This window comes from Etheostoma spectabile, chromosome 16, assembly GCF_008692095.1.
Source record: "Etheostoma spectabile isolate EspeVRDwgs_2016 chromosome 16, UIUC_Espe_1.0, whole genome shotgun sequence".
NCBI classification, from domain to species: Eukaryota; Metazoa; Chordata; class Actinopteri; order Perciformes; family Percidae; genus Etheostoma; species Etheostoma spectabile.
Genome location: NC_045748.1, coordinates 8,431,935 through 8,451,731, shown reverse-complemented (window position 1 = coordinate 8,451,731; position 19,797 = coordinate 8,431,935). Strand labels below are relative to the sequence as shown.

At 39.8% G+C, this 19,797-nt stretch overlaps 1 protein-coding gene across 3 annotated transcripts in view; it reads right to left on the bottom strand.

Annotated features, from left to right (window-relative positions):
• Positions 1–3,018: 3,018 nt before the first annotated feature.
• strbp (spermatid perinuclear RNA binding protein) overlaps positions 3,019–19,797 on the bottom strand; it is a 91,871-nt gene continuing 75,092 nt past the window's right edge. For 2 of the 3 annotated variants that reach the window (XM_032539034.1, XM_032539033.1), the window contains exons 14-19: positions 19,153–19,305; positions 18,803–18,937; positions 18,107–18,247; positions 15,937–16,066; positions 15,122–15,175; positions 3,019–8,887 (exon numbers count right to left, since the gene is read on the bottom strand). In XM_032539034.1, the coding sequence (XP_032394925.1) occupies positions 8,793–8,887; positions 15,122–15,175; positions 15,937–16,066; positions 18,107–18,247; positions 18,803–18,937; positions 19,153–19,305 (708 nt within the window). In that variant the 3' untranslated portion in view covers positions 3,019–8,792. Of the gene's footprint in view, positions 8,888–12,132; positions 12,465–15,121; positions 15,176–15,936; positions 16,067–18,106; positions 18,248–18,802; positions 18,938–19,152; positions 19,306–19,797 lie in introns of those variants that run through there. The other variant, XM_032539035.1, reaches the window with a different exon arrangement.

The following is a 19,797-nucleotide window of genomic DNA, read 5'->3' as shown; positions in this document are numbered from 1 at the left end:
AAGCTAACAGCTAGCTGATTAACGGTTAATTAGCATACAGGTGCGATGCTTGTGTATCTATTTGCGGGTGGTACAACAACGTAACGTTACTGTGTACTGTATCGGTGAAAAGATAGTGGCCTATGCGTTTGTGTGACCAAACAGCTGCAGACTTATATTGGTTTACTTTGTTTTTAAATATTAGTGTTACATGTTCACCAGCAATGTTGTTATAAACAGGCAGTCAGGAGGGAATGCTGTCAAGTCAATCTGATTTATGAGCATATATCATAGTTTACCGTTACCGGCTGAAATACGAAACGGGTCATCTTAGGAACAGTTGTCAGCAGTCCAAGGTAATTTATTTGCCCTACAAAGTGTATGACCCTGGACCATGCTATGTAAGTGCCTCTTGTATAGCCTATGTTTTCAGATCAATGTGTATAACTGAGGAAATGTGAGGTAACAGTGAGAAGCGGCACACAGCCAAGTTGGATCATCAAACTGGGATCTAATATTTTACTGCAAGCTCCTATATGCTGCATTTTGCTCTCCTTGTTTTTTTTTTTTTGTTGGATCATGTTGATTCTTCACACTCCACATTGCTCTCATTTTTGTCCCTTTCAAGAAAAAAAAATATACAGTAAATATACTATAAAAGGTTTATTGATATAGTAAAAAAGTGAACTGCCTTTAATTTGTCAGGATACCTGTCATCGGCAGGAGTTTAATCCTCATCCACTCTTTCTTGTTTGCTTTCTCTCAGACAAAAGCACTTTTTCTTCCAGTTCTTTTTTGTGATATCACGCACACACAACCACCCACACAGCCACACACACACATACACAGCGTTGATTGATTGGCAGCTGTGCCTGTGTGTAGTGTTGACTACTGGAGGCTGGAGATGTCACTGGATACTCGGGCTCAGCCATCAGCAGTGCTGTTCTAAATGTTACTGTCAGCTAATATGTGCGGAAACTCTTCTAAGACAAACTTGCCAATTATCTCTAATAGCCTTGACTCTGGAATTATGAGTTTGACATAACGACACAAGTATCATCACTATTAGCTGTCAGAATGTAGCACTAATAATGTTAACGAGGAACTTTAATAACATTTGCCAATGTGTTGTATAAACGCAAACCAAAGAGTGTAGCGTTTGTGTTGTACAAAATCAGCTTAATCGCCCCAAAAAAGACACTCACATATTATCAGCACTTTCTCCGATTTATTTTCAGTTCGTCAAGCATAGATTAGGTCAAAAACAGTGACAACCACAGATCATCACTGCTGTGAATGTTGCTACTAATCAAAACAATCAATACAGTGCGGTCATATGAGCCCCCTTTCTTTACTGTCATTGGCCTCAGTTCAGCACAACCGGTAAGACTCCCACCCTGTCATTGTTATTTCACAAAGTTTACTTTGATAATTTCAATGATCATACAGATTGTGTTGACAGATATCACTTCATAGTTTCATAGGCAGCATCGTAAAACTGTTTCTTTTAATCCCCTTTTTGTCAAAAATGAAATCAAATAGAAATCATATTTACAGAAAAACACCCATTACTCGTAAAACGCTACTTTTGTCAGAACATTATAAATACAAATTTAAAAAGGGGAAAGAAATATGAATCCGTACAGGCTGGATGCGCCCAAAACAACCCTCACACAGAAGTAGTTCAAAAGATATATAGATGTATATATGTATGTATCCATATATATATTCTGTATATATGCTTCTCTACAAAAAAAAGCAAGTTTACTCTTTCTATGAGTAAATACATTCTACAATACAATCACTATAACAACAGTGTACATTCCCAACCAAAATGCTTTGATCGTTTATCAGGAGGATATTGGACTTAAACAATTAGTGGACAATGACCAGGAAGAATGCAATAACATGCTCAATATGACTGCAGTATTTTGTGTGTGTGTGTGTGTGCGTGCATATGGTGTGGGAAATAGTTTCCTGTTACCCCCCCTCCACCACCACCACCCACCACCCACCACCACCACGCATATGCATGCACCTAGAGAAAATGACGTGTTCAGCTGTTAGTCTGGTTTGCTTTGCCACTGCAGTCGAAACGTGATCCTGGATCTATTTCTGCTGCTCTGCAGAGTTCAGATGAACTTTCCAGCTCTTTATGCAGCTCTTCTTTCTCTGCTTCCAGACAAATTTAGCACGACTCCCAGACTTAAGACTCAACTCTCTGTGCTAGCGCAAGAATGAGCAAGACACGGATTCCGTTAATTTACAGAAGAGATTTTCTTTCCTTTTAAACTGATATTTCATTATGGTGTAGACGTTGAATATCAGATCACATACTATATAGTTTCTCACTTCTGAGACCGCAGGGATGATCAGATTTGCGCAACAGAGTCTTTGGTTTCTGGATAAATCCCATTCCGCTGAACAAACTAGAGCCCGTTTCACCTTTGACATGGCAGGGGGATGAAGAGTTGCCTTAGGGAAACCAGGCTCGACAGTCTCCAGATATAAATTTCAAAAAGCTGACGTTACCTGGCAACGAAAGCACTCAGAACCCTTAAACTACTGAACATATTGCAGCATCTTAACGTGCAAAGCTCCTGCATTAGGTACCAAAAAAGGTTTTCTATCCTTTCTCTTTTCTCCCAACAGCAAAGCTTGAGCTGTTCTGTTACTGCTGTTTCTCCAAAAAGTAAAAGTGAAATTGATAAGTTAGGAATTGTAACTCCAAATTCTATGAGTATAGGCGTAGCCCTCTGAGAGCTGACGCTATTATATACAGTGCTGTGGACAGTCCGTTATAAAGCACCAAGATAACAAATGAGGGAGGTGTGTTTTCTCAGCTCTACATGGCTCAAATCCTAAAGTACAAACAAGCCCTACCCACTTGTGTGACTCTCACTTCATACAGTAAATCTTATGTGTAATATACAATCCAGGGAGCAAAGAATATCAAGCTGTCTCAATGTGCTCAGCTTTTTGTTGTTGATGAATGCTGAAATAATTAAATATATGATTATGTGTTTGTCTTTTTGCATGTGTATGTGTGTGTGTTTGTGTGTGTGTGTGTGTGTTTGTGTCAGGTGGCCCTGAGAACATGTGTGGGAGTATTGTACATGTGTGTTTTGTGCTTCTTAGATTTACAGGTATAGTTGTTGAACATTTGCAGGTAGGGAATGTGTGTGTGTTTACAATAACTGACACATTTTCCTGTTTCATAGTGATCTCTTAGAGATATACCTAAAGAACACTGGAGCAAGAAGAACATCCATCAGAAAACTCACTGGGACCCGGGTGCAGCACAAACAACCATTACTTTCCATGTGGACATAACTGTCCAAGCCCTAGTCTACCTGGAGTGTATTTCTTTAGGGAAAAACATGTCACAATAATGTTTTCTATTCTGAGAAATTTCCTAGTAGAGTGCGGCCATTGTCATCTTTCTGGAGGTGCAACAGTATGACAAACACAGCTGGAAACTATCTGACTATATATTGAAATAAGCTTTTTTTATATGGCTTGTGTAAGGAGCAGCATTAGTTTCATTTTCCTTTGTTTCCTATGCTTTCTCTTTTTCATCACCAAATATATACTTTTAAAGAACATGACAATGGGATAATTTTTTCTTTTTTACATTTTTAAGAAGGGCTTTGGTATGATGGCCGATAGGGGCAAAACGCCCTGCAAATTAAGAAAACGCATGCAAACAGACAAAACACAAGCAAATTAAGAAAACAACTTCATTCATTTGACAACACATGCGCAGCATTCAGCAAACGTGCTGCAAATACACACAACACAATCAAATACAGAAACGCGCTGCAAATATAGAAACGATGCAAAAAGAAAAGCAGATACAACAACAAAAACGCTGCATCCAGATTACACAGAGGAAGTTCTCCAGGCCTCTCTGATTTTTGACTCCACGGGAAGAGAGACAGCCGGGACACGTTCAATCTCAGAATGGTGTGAAACGGTGTGCAACTGCTCTGAGATCATAGACTGTAAATATTTCAGTTTGAGATATGTTTTCTCGTGTTTGTCGGGTGTGTCTCGGCTCAGGTCACAGGTGATCTTCAATCAGAAGAGGTGTGTCTGTAAACTTGTGGTAATAAAACATTTAAAACTGCATCAGTGTTTAACGCTGATGTTTGTTTAAGTCATATTACATGAGAGGGTTTAATTTTGATATCCAAAAGGCGCATTGCTGAAGTGTAGGCCTCCTCAAGTGTAATACAGTGATTAGACAACAGCGATTACGGTCAAAATGGCTGCCTTCCGGTTGGGCGGAGCTAATGAAGGGGAATAGGAAAATATGTCCGCAATGATTAGAGCAATATGCATATCAAATCTGGTGAAGATTGGAGAAACTGTGTCCAAGCTAAGGCCTTCCACGCATTAGGGGGCGCTATTGAGCACGCGCACAGGTCTGGGCCAAATCGCTGAACCGACTCACAAAGCTACCAGGTGTTTACGTGTGCGCCAATTTTTGTGAGTTTTCATAAATACTGAGGCCATAAAAATGTCCTCAAGGGCTAAAACCAGGCTAAAACCAATTAGGGGGTGCAATGGAGCAACCATACCCCTCCCAAGCCTAAATGTGAATTCAGATGAAATAGTTTAATATCCTGCACATGGCTGCAAGATTTTGAGAGTTTTCGTGGATCCTAAAGCCCTCAAACAAGTCTTCGTAAAATGAGAAATTTTGCACGAAGATCGCCATATCGTAATTTTTTTAAATTTTAGATGATACGCTTGTTCCCTCAAAAGTTAGTATGATAAATTATTACTTTTGTTGAATTCAAGGTGCACGTTAGGGGGCGCTATGGAGCCCCCTGGCAACGCCCAAGACCAATCACTACAGAACTTTGTGATAGGTCTGAGATGTCTGCAAGTTTTTGTGAGTTTTCCCGCATGCTAAGACCCTCAAAAATAAAAAATGGAGAGACGGTGCGGAATAGTAATCCTTTTAAAAACAATAGGTTCTTTGCACATAAATAATTAAACTTACAGGCTATGGACGGGAGGCATGAGACAATAGGTCTCCAGGCTGCAGCCATACCCGACTCTAACAAAAAGGAAGAACGCTCTCTCCCAGTGGGGTTGAAAATCAAGCTCTTCCACTTAGCGCTCCCTCTAGAGGTCTGGAGAATTTACGTTGTGTAATCTGGATTCAGCGTTTTTTGTTTGCATATGCTTTTCTTTTGCATCGCTTTTTTTCGGGGATTGTGTGCTTTTCTTTTTACCACGTTTCTATATTTGCAAATTCTGTGTTTGATTGTGCTGTGTGTATTTGCAGCGTGTTTGCTGAATGCTGCGCATGTGTTGTCAAATTAATTAAGGTGTTTCCTTAATTTGCTTGTGTTTTGTCTATTTGCATGCATCTTCTTAAGTTGCAGGGCGTTTGCCCCTGTCAGCCACCGTACTTAGGTACTAGCAAAACTATTATGTCACTCCCATTTCACTGTACTGCCTAACAAGAAACAAACATGTGGAACCTGACCTGTGCTTAACTAAAAGACAACAACTCCTAAACCTCTATAAATAATAACTGCCTGTGCCAGTTTTAGACCGACTGTGTTTCCCTGAGCTCTCACCCAGCCACCCTTTCTCCTAATGTGGTCGTTCGGCCAACAGAGCAGAAGGACAGGGTCAGTAGTCAGGGTGACTCCTCTTGCGTGTCAGTTCAGTCTGAGGGGAAATGAAAAGGTTGCGCACTGAGGTATGACTGTCTGCCTTATTAATGTGGGCCATCTGGACTGAGGGGACTGGGCCAGAGAGAGAGATGGAGAGAGGGCAGAGGGGAAATTAGGAGATTTTTTAGCCGACAGAGAAGGTCTGTCTCTACACAGTGAAGCTCCAAGTTATTCACCTCAATGTGAATTCCACACCAGAATGAAAAGTCAGGGCAAAGCAGTGCCTCTCTCAAGTGAGATGAGATGACTAAAGTCGCTTTGGGATTTAATGGAAAATGCTTGGAATAGCAAAGCATGGAAGCAAATTCTTGCTGTAAATACACATAACTGTGTGGATAAGTTTAATTGTTTAAGTTAAGGAACCAGCTGCTCAAACATAAATGGCCGACAACTCGTGTGCTTGCCCTCATCGCTCCAACACACAAAGCTAGAGGAAGCCTGGACATCCAGTTTACCTCCAATCGCTCCAGCACAGCTTGATGGCACAAGTTGTATTCCATTTTAAGTCAGTGTTGTCACAACATCTATCTATCAACATCTTACACTAATTTGAAATATTGTCTTGAAACATGGGCTTTTGGAGCCTTTGTAAGTCTATTTTCTCATTGTCAGATGTTTTTGATGAATAAAAACCAACACAAAAACAGGAGATCAAACTGGTGCCCGGATCAAGGCAAGAGTAAAGAGAATCAAAGCCTTTCTGTCTGATTTTGCCTCTTCTGACTGACACCTTGTCTCTATTAAAGGCTAGAAATAAAAAATGACGGATGAAGACTTTTCAGAAGCATGTAAGCAGACATCCTACACAGCCCTGAGTGAGTACTATGTGTGTGCTGTGACCGCTATCTCAGTGTGTACAGAGTTGTGACATGTTTGGTTCCAACAATACCCCAAATTAGACCAAACATACTGTTACGCATAAAGCACTTTAATATCTCATCTCTCAGTCTAATTTCTACATGCGTAAATAATATGTGCAATATGTGCTATAGCAGCATTAAACCCACAACACTAGGACTACACAGTCAACTACTAGTAAGCAATATACATGTATTTTGAGACTTCAAATGATAATCAACCAAACTCTATTTCCCAAATATCTCAGCAACAGTTCAACAATCCTTTGAATAGCTGGCGCAGAAGTGCCTTAAAATACAGAAACTCTAATCTCTAAAACTCTAAAGTCTAATCTAATCTTCATAAAGACCCTGTTTCTGTTTCAAAATACAAATTCAATATATTTTGAACTCAAAAGCTCATTTTGCTTTCTCAAATGCATGTTGTGTTGGAAATGTTCAGAATTACGGTTCTGTTAAGAGCATATTTAGCCTTACAGAAACAATTTATAGTGTAGACAGGTGTCTCAGCCAATGGTTGCCCCATTCCAACTTTTTCTCTTCCAATACCCTTACCCCAACTCAGGGTATATACCAATACCAATTACCGATCCGATACAAGTCTTTATTCTAAATGTAAAATCTGTAAACCTCACTGTGTGGAACTCATTGGAAGTGTTGTAATGTACTGTAACATGAGGCCAGGCGTTGCTGTGGTCGATCCTGATTGGGCATGTTGGATTGGTGCATCCCTAGCTGAAACTTCCTCAGTCCACATCAGCTCCAGCCACATTTCTTTTGCTAAAATTTTCTAGCTTCAGTGACTGGCATGGCAGCCAAAGGTAAAAACCCATTCCTTCAAAAACCTACAGGTGACATCACCAACCACTGAAATATGCCCAGACAGGGAATCCAATTCAAAGTTCCCTTTTGAGGATTATTGCTGGCTATAACTTTAAATAGTTCGCCAGTAGTTGTGCTCCATCCTCCACATTGTGTAGAACACCTTTTGACAAAGCTGTATCAGCCACCAGCCACATCACATCCATACAGTAGAGGATTGCCATAGGAGGGTGGAGGGATGGGTGTGTGTGTGTGAATGTGTGTGTTTGCAGAAAGAAGGAATAGTAATTTGTGTGAGTGAGCTGTGCTTTCGGTCCCTAAGGCGAGCGGGACGGAGCTGACGATTGTGTGTTGATTAACTGAGTGTTGATGGGTGAGTCCGATAACGTGGGAATGGTAGATGGAGGAGCATATACATCAAAGTATTCACATACTATACACATACAGTACTGTATTTCTAACAGTATTCCCTGCCAGCAGTGAGACTATAGAAAATGTGCTTTCTGACAGGAAAAAGTGTGTGCCCAGGTGTGATTAGGTTATGAGTGTGTTCAGTAGTGAGCACCTCTGGTCCGGGTCAAGTAAACAAACCTCGGGCAGCAGAGAGCGTGCTCAGAAAGGCTCAGAAAGACATCAAAGATAGAGGAAAAGTTTGAAGGAAGGAAAGAAGGAAGCATTATTATTCTAACAGCACAGGTTAATAGAAATACCAAAGTTAATATTGCATCTCCTAGAACTAGCTTCAATTGCTCAGTGTATATAAAATTGGAAGAAAGCTATACTGTGATATTACAGTTACATTTCACTTTATAATTCTAAAATAATTTATACCAACAATAGTTATATCTTATAGAATATTTACATAAATACATCATCATATAGTAATATTATTGTCAACACATTGTTATAGAAACATACACCATACATATATGTGTATATAGTCATGTTATAGCCACACGTACACACACATACAATGAATATACAATCATAATGAGCTATTGCAATGCTGTATTGGGTAAAACTCCATCTGACATTCACATATTCTCAAGTAAGTAAGCTCAAGGAGAGGAGTTCTGGTGTATTGCTATTAGAAAGAAGTTCAGCCAGCCCAGCCTCGCACAGTCAAAGCTGAACATTTCTCGTAAAATCCAAGTATTGCTTTGTGTAAAATTTCTCTCCTCTGAAGTGATAATCTGGGCAGAGGGTAGCGAAAACAGAGAGAGGAGCTATGAGCCTCTCGGTCAGTAGGTGAGATAGTTTCTTCCGCTGCTGTTGGGCATAGAGTTTTCCCCAGCAGACTGATTAAACCAAAAACTGTTTCGGATCTGTGAGTCTGCACCTGGATAGAAAGGCAGCCCGCTAAGACGGACAGAAAAAACACATGTCCTGCGTATACAGACAGGGAAGTTTGAAGAGAGTATCCAACAACCTGCTGCCTCTAGAAGTCAGAGAAGAGATCCTGGGGACCCAGATGAATGATAAAAGGAGCAATGGTCCGTGGCTGGTAGAAGGGATTGTCAATGAAAAGACCACCTGCAGTGAGATAAAAAACAAAGACAAAGATAGCAGGAGTTACTACTGTTACACACACACACACACACACACACACACACACACACACACACACACACACACACACACACACACAGATATATGTATATGACTTATTAAACTTATTTGACAATATGGTTTGAAAGAATGAATGCCTATGGAGGATAGAGAGGCAATTCCATAATGACAAAGAAATCCAATAATGTTTTTTTAGGACAAGGATACTAAGTGTACTGTACTGGAAATGCTCCAAAAAAGATTCTTACCTGGGTGGCATTAATAACATTGCATGTCCAGGAGATTAAATTAAAAGAATAGTTCAACATTTTGCAAAATACAAAATTCTTACTTAGATTTAAAAAACAAGATAGATTGATAGATAGATAGATATTATCATCAATTGTAATATTTGCTATTGTGGTCTAATCTGTCTGCCCTGGAGGTATCCCTTCTCTTTTCTTCTTACTGAGGTTTGTGCCATTTTTCTCCCAGTTGAAGTATTTCTGAATCTGGGGTCAAAGAATAGAGGGCGTTGTATTCTGTACCAATTGTAAAGTCTCTTGAGGTTAATTTGTTATTTGCAGTATTGGGCTATCTAAATATAATACTCAAACCTTTTCACTTGGAGGATTAATGGAGCAATCCACCATGGTCTTGTTCATGAATGAGAGTTAAATGGAACCTGAGATTGACGTGTGGATTGGTGCGGCATCAGCAGTAATGTGGGGGATGTACCGTACAGTTGCCGGAAGGCAATGCTTTCAATTCACCAGGTGACCTACAGTACGTTCCAACTTTCACCTATGGTCATGAGCTTTGGGAAGTGACTGAAAGAATGAGGTTGAGGATACAAGATGCCGAAGTGAGTTTCCTCCCTAGGGAGGCTGGGCTAGAGATAGGAGCTCAGAGTAGAGCAGCTGCTCCTGTGTGAAGTGCTTCGGACATCCGCTCAGGATGCCTCCTAGGTGCCTTTTTTTTTTAGAGGTTTTCCAGACACGTCAGGCTAGAAAAAGACCTGGGGCAGACTCAGAATACACTGGATTATATATTTCATCTGTCTGAGGAACACTTCTCTGGAAGATCTGGAAAACATTGCTGAGGAGGCCTGCTGTCACCATAACCCGGTCTCAGATAAGCAGCAGAAAATGGATGGATAAATAAAAATTAACTTGACAAGATTGATACCAGTCTCATGTCTGTCATTAAATATGAAGCTGGAGCCATGAGAGGGATCTAAGCTTAGAATAAAGACCGCAAGCAGTGGGGAACAGCCAGGCTCGGTCCAAAGATAAAGACATCCACCTATCAGCACCTCTCTGCCTTGTCTAGATGATGTAACGTAGACAGAGCCTCTCTAGTTGTTCCCTCGTTTCAAATCTTTACTGTATGCTAAGCTATGCTAACCACTCCAGCTACTGGCTTTATATTTAGCGTACAGACATGCGAGTGGTAGCAATCTCGGCATCTCACTCTCAGCAAGAAAGCAAAGAACTTACCCAAATTTCCCAACTACTTCCTTTAATATTTTACAGCTATTCCAGTCATGGAACATCCAGTAAGAGCTAAATGAAAAGCCTACTTACAAATGTTAAATCCAAGATGCAAAGACTTAAAATGAGGTCAGACACAGATAAGGTAGTTTTGAAGGTACTGTACATACATATATGTACATATATGCTTTTTCTCGGCCTTCAACTTTTTGTGCATTTAAAATGAATTCAACCTTGAACAGAACAAAAATAAACAAAATGCAACAGAAATTAATCTTCTATCATTTCAGATTGAAGTAATTCTTTGGTCATGTCAGACAGTTTTACAAAAACTCAATGGAGCTCAACCAACCATTGGACAAGATACTGGGTCCTCTCATCCAATGGCTGTGCCTCATACAGTAGCTGTAACCATGGAGACGTCGTCAGGGGGTTATCTCTTGCTGGTTGGATGACCGAGACGTGGTGAAGGGCCAGCATAACTCTGTCTTGACTGGTGCCGACCATTGACTAGCATGCTGGAGTATTTTCTTTTTTGTAGCATTTTTAGCCAAGTTCCTCTCAGTTCTCACTTTTTTCACCGGTGATTTTACTGTACTGTAGGTCATTTTTAAGTCAAATCTTTAAATCTTTATTTGAAACACTGACTGAGTCAAGAGGGATAGTTTTGAGCCAAAGTTTCAGCGGCTCAGTTGGTGCTGATTACTGTTTGACGGTTGAGGAAAAAATAATGAAATAGTTATGAAATAATGAAACCTAAAACACACTGACGGTGTGGTTTGAATTCACGAGGGACTCTTATTGCTGCTTTTGATTAAAATGTGCACCACAGATTGTTTGTTGTAAACATGCAGTATTAACAGCCCTATCTTTTCTGATAACAAGACAATAAGAAATATATAAGGATATACTGTAGATGTAGAATAAGTAGGAGTAATATATTTTGTCTTTATTATTTGACTATAATTTAATTCAGCTACAACAATGCACTGCACTCTGCAAAAAGGCTTCAGCTGGCTTTTGTGACAACCTATGAAGGCTCTGCATATAAGCTGTAGGTGATAGCTCTGATAGCTGTGGGAAACCTGCCAAAAATAAATCCGTGTGAGGTAATGGGATCGTGTAGCTGAATGCAAGATGCAAGATCTGACAAGAGCTTTCTAAATTCATCTGTTGTCGTCTTGCCTTTCTCTCTGAATATTTCTAAACTGAGGGTCAAAAGGATGTAACTAGATGCCCTGAGGTATGTGGAAAGATTTAAATTGAATCTGTGTACTGATATAAGGGTGGAATATTAAAGCTTGATGTAAATTAAGTTCACAGTATTGTGTGCAGGTTAAAGGAGTGGGGAAATCCTTTCACGTGTTAAGTAAGATATCTACTCTAAAAAGTCAAAATCAAACCCAAAACAAAAACTTGCTACTGCAGCTAGTCCATTACCAGCTTAAAATCAAATCAGATATACACCAGGCAGTGTTCAGCCTTTATAGGACATAAACTTTATTCAATTTTAACATTATTATTTATTTATATACATCCTTCACACCGCTCATTAATATTTTCTTTTTACAGAGAATGTGTGTGTTGTGAGATTCATATGGCAAAAGCTATCCCTTTCCTGGCAAAGAATGAACACAATAACAAAAAAGGCGGTATATATATATATATATATAAATATATATATATATATATATATAATTTAGACTCAAAGAATGAGGTCACAATTCACAGTACAAATCCTTCAAGTTTTTGTTTATCTCTTAAGAACTTAAACCTGCAGTATTTTTTGATATTCATAAAAGTTTCTGAAAACAGTAAGAAAATAAAAAGCAAAAAATCGCTTTTACAAATCTTCATCTCAAGTCCTTTATCCTCTTCCCATCACTTATATTATAAGAACAAGGTTGCCCTTCTAAAAAAAGTGAATATGTCACGGTTTGAAAAAAGCGTACGATATGTATGAAAAAGCGTTTGGTGTGTGTGCCTCCTGTGCTAAAAGAAGTGGTAGTGGGGGACGGGGTAGGCGGGCAGTTTCATGACAGGCAACAGAAGCATTCTCTTGGGCAAACCTAGAGGGGAGACATGAGAAGAGCACAGCTCTGCATGAGTCCAGGGCAACAAATCAACCAAGTGTTTCTATTCTCACTACTCTAAGCTACCTCTAGGTCCAACAAACAGCCTTTGCGCTACATACACAAACAAAGCTCCCAAAGGGGGAGTGTAAATCTGTGAGACACGGTTGACAACCTTCATCGGTGGTTAGAGGAACCGAGAAGGAGAGAGATTCAGAGGTAAAGAGAAGAAAACAAATGGCCAGAGCTAAAGATTCATTTCGGTTTACTACAACTTGGGTCTTAATTCTGTAATATTAGCAATTTTTTCCATAGAGTTTCAAAACATTGCACTCATAACATTAATTGATGAAAAAATTTTTTCTTTCAAATAAGTTTGGCACATTTGGGGTTTGGTTCTTTTCAATGATGTCACACTGCCAGATCTCAGCAGTTAACCCGGTGAGTACCATGTTGTACTACCAGTGGGAATAATAGACAAAGCTATTCATTTAGAACCCAAGCTATAATAAAGCAGAATAATCCTTTAAAGGAGACAGTTGAGCAAGAAGTTGCCGTTGGCACTGTCCTATTGAAATGTTTAGGAAATTATCACTCAAGAAGAGCTCTAGAATAATGGCTATGTTCTAATGTTCTGGGCTTTACAGTTTGATATAATGCTCTGTGCTCCACAGAATGTTCTAGTGAGTCCAGCAAAATTGCAAAATGCGTTCTAAGTGTTTGCCAACAAGGAAGCCCAAAGCAGCAACGGGTGCCAGAGCACAGTAAAAAAAAGCAGGAAACAGGATGATGAAAGCTTTGTTTCTAAAAGATAGAGTTGTAGTCCTGATGTTTTAGAGTGCCATTTTGATTGAAATGTAAGCTCCAATTGGGCCAACCCAAAGACTGTTTTTAACAATTTGGTTTTACTCTTATTCAGGAAAATTGATTTAATACTCTTAGGCTAGTAAACAATCGATCTCTCATTCTTATTATTTCCATCATCTGCAGATTCTCATTATAAGTTTACTGGGTGTATTAAGAAAACCTAGATTTCCACCTTAACTTACCTTACCAGCAGGTGTATCTAATACTTTGTAATATTTGTGCTTTGCTTCAAATTTGCAACAGGGTCTCTGGTCACATGTTTGGAACCACTGAACAAGAATCCAAGCTTAACAGAGACAAAAACCTGCACAGCGAGGTTTCAACATACATGCTTTGCGGACGCAATTTGCGAGGATGAAAATTTCATTCCAGGACCTAATTCTGAGTATAATTCTAGTTTTCATGTCTATATTTTTTTTTAGATGACATGAATTGAACTTCCGGTTACAACTCAGGTTAAATCTCAAGGTAAGCTGAACTCACAATGATCACCCACCATGATACGTGACATGTCCTGATGAGTCATGGGGCAGAAATGCACAGTGGCTGGTTATGAAGCAGTCTCCAGAACGCCTTCTCAAATAACAGTCACCATAATTTGGTTAAATGAAAGCAAACACTGCCATTGAATTTTGAGTATTTCATGAAGCGCTGCAGTCACAACATGTGAAAAGTGCGCAAATGCCAGGGACTGAAACCTAACACGCCAAACAAATGCAGAGTTCCAGCTCCACCATAAACAGAAACACTAAGGCACACTTCATATTCAGAGCTGTTGAGATCTCAGGGGTCTACTCAAAGTCTGCCTGGGGCCCCAGATCAGTTTCTCCTAGAACATAAGACCCATTCAAACTCAAAGCAGAGGATGGACAGAGAGGCCTACATGTGTACACGCACAACACAAGGCTGAGTCTGTCGAGGTAAACTTGACTGCAGGAAGCATGTGTATTTAGCGCAAAAAACTATGCTCTTAAAGGTCAAAGACTAGTACAGGTGTTAGCCTATGCATGTGTGTGAGAGAGCTCATTGGCCACTTTCAGCATTGAGGACATGGAAAGCCCTTAGCAGCAGCAACATGACAGGCGCAGTGCTGCAGTGATAAAAAGCTGCCCTGCCACCGTCTCAAATAACAGTGGGAAGTAAGTGAGGAACTTACACTATGCGTTCTGCTAATCTCAACAGGAATTAAGATGACTGCAGCAAAGTCAGTGTGTCAGCTTGTGTATTTAGTAAGAGGTGGCTGTTTTGGTGAATAGTTTTCTAGTCTTTTCAATTGGAATTCTTGCAGTTGTGTGTGTGTGTCATCATTATTACAACCAGTTTCTGGAAGTTTTGAGTTGAAAGTGACAGAGAGCAGTCCTTTACTGACAGAATAGTGATCAAAACATAATAGACAAGGATGTGAGTGGCAACAAGCAGATTAAGGAACAAGTGGTGAGTGGACAATAAGCCAAAAGTACGGACAGATTTGCTTGAAGCATGCAACAAAGAGGCAATACTATAAGATTTCTTTAACCATGACTGAAACACTGCGCCAAACCCTAAAACTTGGATTAGAATGGGAACAAATTTATTTTTGAGAAAAGAGGAGAAACAAAGGCAAAAGGAAATTGTGAAGAAGGTCGGAGGTGTAACATAAACTTACTGAGGAATTAATTTACCCACTATAGCAATTATGGTATGTTGGGTTAGAAGGGAACTGTATGGTTAAGAGGGAAACGAAGGTGAAAGAAGGTTATAGATGGTAGAAGGAGGGTGAAATGGGAAAACAGACAAGAAGCACGTACCATATGCAGGAGCAGCTGCTGCAGCAGGGCTGTAGCCATACGGTGTCCCAAAGCCTGTTGGGGAAGAGGTTAAAGGGTCTCACAAAATTGCGCACTTGTTTAACTCCAAGCTGTATTTTTCAACATCTTCAGATGATTTGGACATCCTGCGCTTAAGCAGACAGCTATGGGTTCAGGGTAAGAGACCTGAGTGGAAGTCACACTTCTTTCAAACAGGATCAAAAAACTGTACTGTATTCACTCACTCAATCAAACAAACACACAGCAGAGTCATATATTGGTGGAGGTTCAGCACAAACTGAAAAGTAATACAATTCTGATATAAACTCAAAATGAAGGGCCCAGAATACTATGATGTCCAGTCAAACCTGCTGTGACGATCCAACAAATGTGGGCAAAACATCTTGACATGATGTATTTATAATGCTGCAAAGCATTAAAATAAAGAAAATATCAGCTGTACAAATAACTGTATTATTTTAGAGGCTGATAAAATGGCCCTTGAAAAAGACTAAAATGACCTCCAACCCACCCATATATATATATATATATATATACAGTATATATATATATATATATATACACACACACACACACACACACACACACACACACACACATACAGTATATATATGTGTATATATATATATATATATATATATATATATATATATATATACACACATATATATACACTTATACAGTATAATATATATACATAATAGATATATAAATAAGACATTACAAAATTCACCAAAAAATGCTTATTGCTTTGGTAAAAACATTAAAACCACATGACCCTATCCTCTCACTACCTGGCGTGACATATCCAGGTGTGGCTGCACTGACGAAGGCTCCTCTCGCGAGGGCTGCTCTTCCTCTTCCTCTGGCTACCTGAGCTGCTACTGCCGAGGCTGCTGCTGCCGCGGCCAGGGCTCCTTTAGTCTGGCACAGACACATTAGATGTTAGCGTGTTTCAAACATTCATGATGCACAGATACACACAGTATTTAGAAACATAGATACACCAATACAATGTTCTGATGCAGTATGGGCATTGTTGGCACACAGGCTCATAGACAAAATAAATGGAAGAATCGGGATCTGATAACTGTCAAGTATTGATCTGATTAGACACTTATTAAATGCAGTGCCATTGATTGCTGATTGCAAAGATTGTCCTACGGCTCTACACAGGTGATTACTGATTACAGAAAATGTTTAAACTTTATCATCTTTCAAGCTGCACCGACCAGTTTGGCTCTCAAGGAAGAGAGTAACAGAATGCTTTGATTATACAGTGGTGTGAAAAAGTGTTTGCCCCCTTCCTCATTTCCTGTTCCTTTGCATGTTTGTCACACTTAAGTGTGAGAACATCAAACCAATCTAAACAATAGTCAAGGACAACACAAGTAAACACAAAATGCAATTTGTAAATGGAGGTGTTTATTATTAAAGGTGAAAAAAAATCCAAACCATCATGGCCCTGTGTGAAAAAGTGATTGCCCCCTAAACCTAATAACTGGTTGGGCCACCCTTAGCAGCAACAACTGCAACCAAGCGTTTGCGATTACGTGCAATGAGGCTTTTACAGCATCCTGGAGGAATTTTGGCCCACTCATCTTTGCAGAATTGTCCTAATTCAGTTACATTAGAGGGTTTTCGAGCATGAACGGCCTTTTTAAGGTCATACCACAACATCTCAATAGGATTCAGGTCAGGACTTTGGCTAGGCCACTCCAAAGTCTTCATTTTGTTTTTCTTCAGCCATTCGGTGGTGGACTTGCTGGTGTGTTTAGGATCATTGTCCTGCTGCAGAACCCAAGTTCGTTTCAGCTTGAGTACACGAACAGATGGTCGGACATTCTCCTTCAGGATCTCTTGGTAGACAGCAGAATTCATAGTTCCTTTTATCACGGCAAGTCTTCCAGGTCCTGAAGCAGCAAAACAGCCCCAGACCATCACACTACCACCACCGTATTTTACTGTTGGTATAATGTTCTTTTTATGAAACGCAGTGTTCCTTCTACGCCAGATATACTTGGACACACACCTTCCAAATAGTTCCACTTTTGTCTCATCGGTCCACAGAATGTTGTCTCAAAAGTCTTGGGGATCATCAACATGTGTTGTGGAGAAATTGAGACGAGCTTTGATGTTCTTTTTGCTCAGCAGTGGTTTTCTCCTTGGAACTCTGCCATGCAGGCCATTTTTGCCCAGTCTTTTCTGATGGTGGAGGCATGAATGCTGACCTTAACTGAGGCAAGTGAGGCCTGCAGTTCTTTGGACGTTTTTGTGGGGTCTTTTTTGACCTCTTGGATGAGTCGTCGCTGCGCTCTTGGGGTAATTTTGGGGCCGGCCACTCCTGGGAAGGTTCACCACTGTTCCATGTCTTCGCCATTTGTGGATAATGGCTCTCACTGTGGTTTGCTGGATTCCCAAAGCTTTGGAAATGGCTTTATAACCCTTTCCAGACTGATAGATCTCAATTACTTTCTTTCTCAATTGTTCCTGAATTTCTTTGGGTCTCGGCATGATGTGTAGCTTTTAAGGATCTTCTGGTGGACCTTACTGTGTCAAGCAGCTCCTATTTAAGTGATGCCTTGATTGTGAACAGGTGTGGCAATAATCAGGCCTGGGTGTGGCTAGAGAAATTGAACTCAGGTGTGGACAACCACAGTTATAGTATGTTTTAACAAGGGGGGCAATCACTTTTTCACACAGGGCCATGATGGTTTGGATTTTTTTTCACCTTTAATAATAAACACCTTCATTTACAAATTGCATTTGTGTTACTTGTGTTGTCCTTGACTATTGTTTAAATTGGTTTGATGTTCCGAAACACTTAAGTGTGACAAACATGCAAAGGAACAGGAAATAAGGAAGGGGGCAAACACTTTTTCACACCACTGTATGTTTTATTCTGTCTTCAGAATAAAGTAGTGCACTCTATGTCCAGTATCTACTGTGTGAGTGTCTCTTTACCTGGGGCAATATCTTCTTTTTCTTGTTTGCAGCGGCGTTGGGACCAGAGAAAAGCTTTTCCAGAGCTTCCAGAGCAGCACTGGCCTTTGCTACTTTCTTGTTGGGGCCTGCCCCACGAAACTTCTGCCCATCGACCTCCACCTGACATGCACCCACACAAACACAAGCACAGACTGTTATACAAAAGGAACACTTTGCGTTTTGGGCATCTGGTAAAAAGTTTTTCTTCCACAATAGATCTTCTTTTCTAATTGTTTCTAATAGTGGTTTCACATTTATGCTACAGCTCTGTCAAAACTAACAATCAAACAATCATTTTGCCCAAAACCCATTCATTTATCATGTCATTAGTAAATCAGCCAGCAAGTCTGGCTGAACAGGATGGCTTATTTAGCGCTGCCCTGCTGTCAAGCAGGTTTGCTAATCAATCAGCAGAGCAATGAAGCAGCCAGGCATGTCGCAAAACAAGACATCCAACTGAGAACAGGCCTGCTCCAGAAAATAAGTGGACTGATTGGAGCTACCGGCTATCAGCCTGTTTCTGTGTGGCTCAGCTTCTGTATGTGTCATAAATGCATTTGTTTGTTAAGTTTTCTTTGTTTTTTTGTACATGTCATGGCTCCACACTCATTTACATGTGTACATGTTTTATAATGTTTTGTCAGACTCAGTCTGTGTGTGTGCATCAGCTCTCACCTCCATAACAAAGCGTTTGTCATGGCTGCCTCCGCTTTCAGAGATGAGTTCGTATTTGAGGCCCCGTCTCTTTTCGTTCAGCTCCATGACGGGGTTCTTCCCACTTGCCGTCAGTATGGGACCCTGAGTTCGCACCTGGGAAGTGAAAAGATTATTTTAGTAATTTAATTTAAAAGAAAAAGCTTCATTAGTAAGCACACCGTGGACCGTAAACTTGGAAGACGGAACATTATGTAACAAAGTTTGGATACCTTTTATGTGTTAATCAGAGTGACTGTTACATTTTAGTAACTTAACTAAAATCTCAGCCTTAGAATAAAAAAAAACAAACATTTTAACTCAATCCCCACCTCCAGTGCGTTGGAACTATCCGTGGATTGTTTTGGGTTATTGCTAGTGTGTGACGAGGTCTCGCTCTTCCCCTCACCATCCGACTTCTCGTCTGAACTCATGGGATCCAGGTCTGAGTCAAAACCTGTCGGGTAGCCCATTGCCTGGAGAACCTAGAGTGGCAAGATAAAGATAAAAATAAAAAAGAAGTTGGGTTGGAAAGAAAACAGAAAACTAAAAACTAAAGCTAAATTTCTTTGTGTTGCTTTTGTTGATTTGAAAATCCAAAATGATTAACAAAAATACACGTACTACTGTACTTACACACACACACAATCTAAATAATGTCATAGGTTTAGTAGAAAAGGTTTACCTAAACACGTTTAAATATGAAAATCTCTTATGAAAATATGAAAACCTTTACGCGTAATTGAGATCTAATGTCAAGTTCTCTAACACAGAGGTATGTTACTGGCTATTTACTGTAGCTAGCTGAAATGAAATGTGCTTAGTCAACTAGGTACTGGAACATCTAAAATAATAATAATAATAGTTAATAAATGAATATAGTATTTGCTAAATTGTTGAAATAACACACTAAATGGGATGAGCTAGAGATGCAATATGAAAACAAATTCCAACTGATAAATTAATTAAGTGTGACG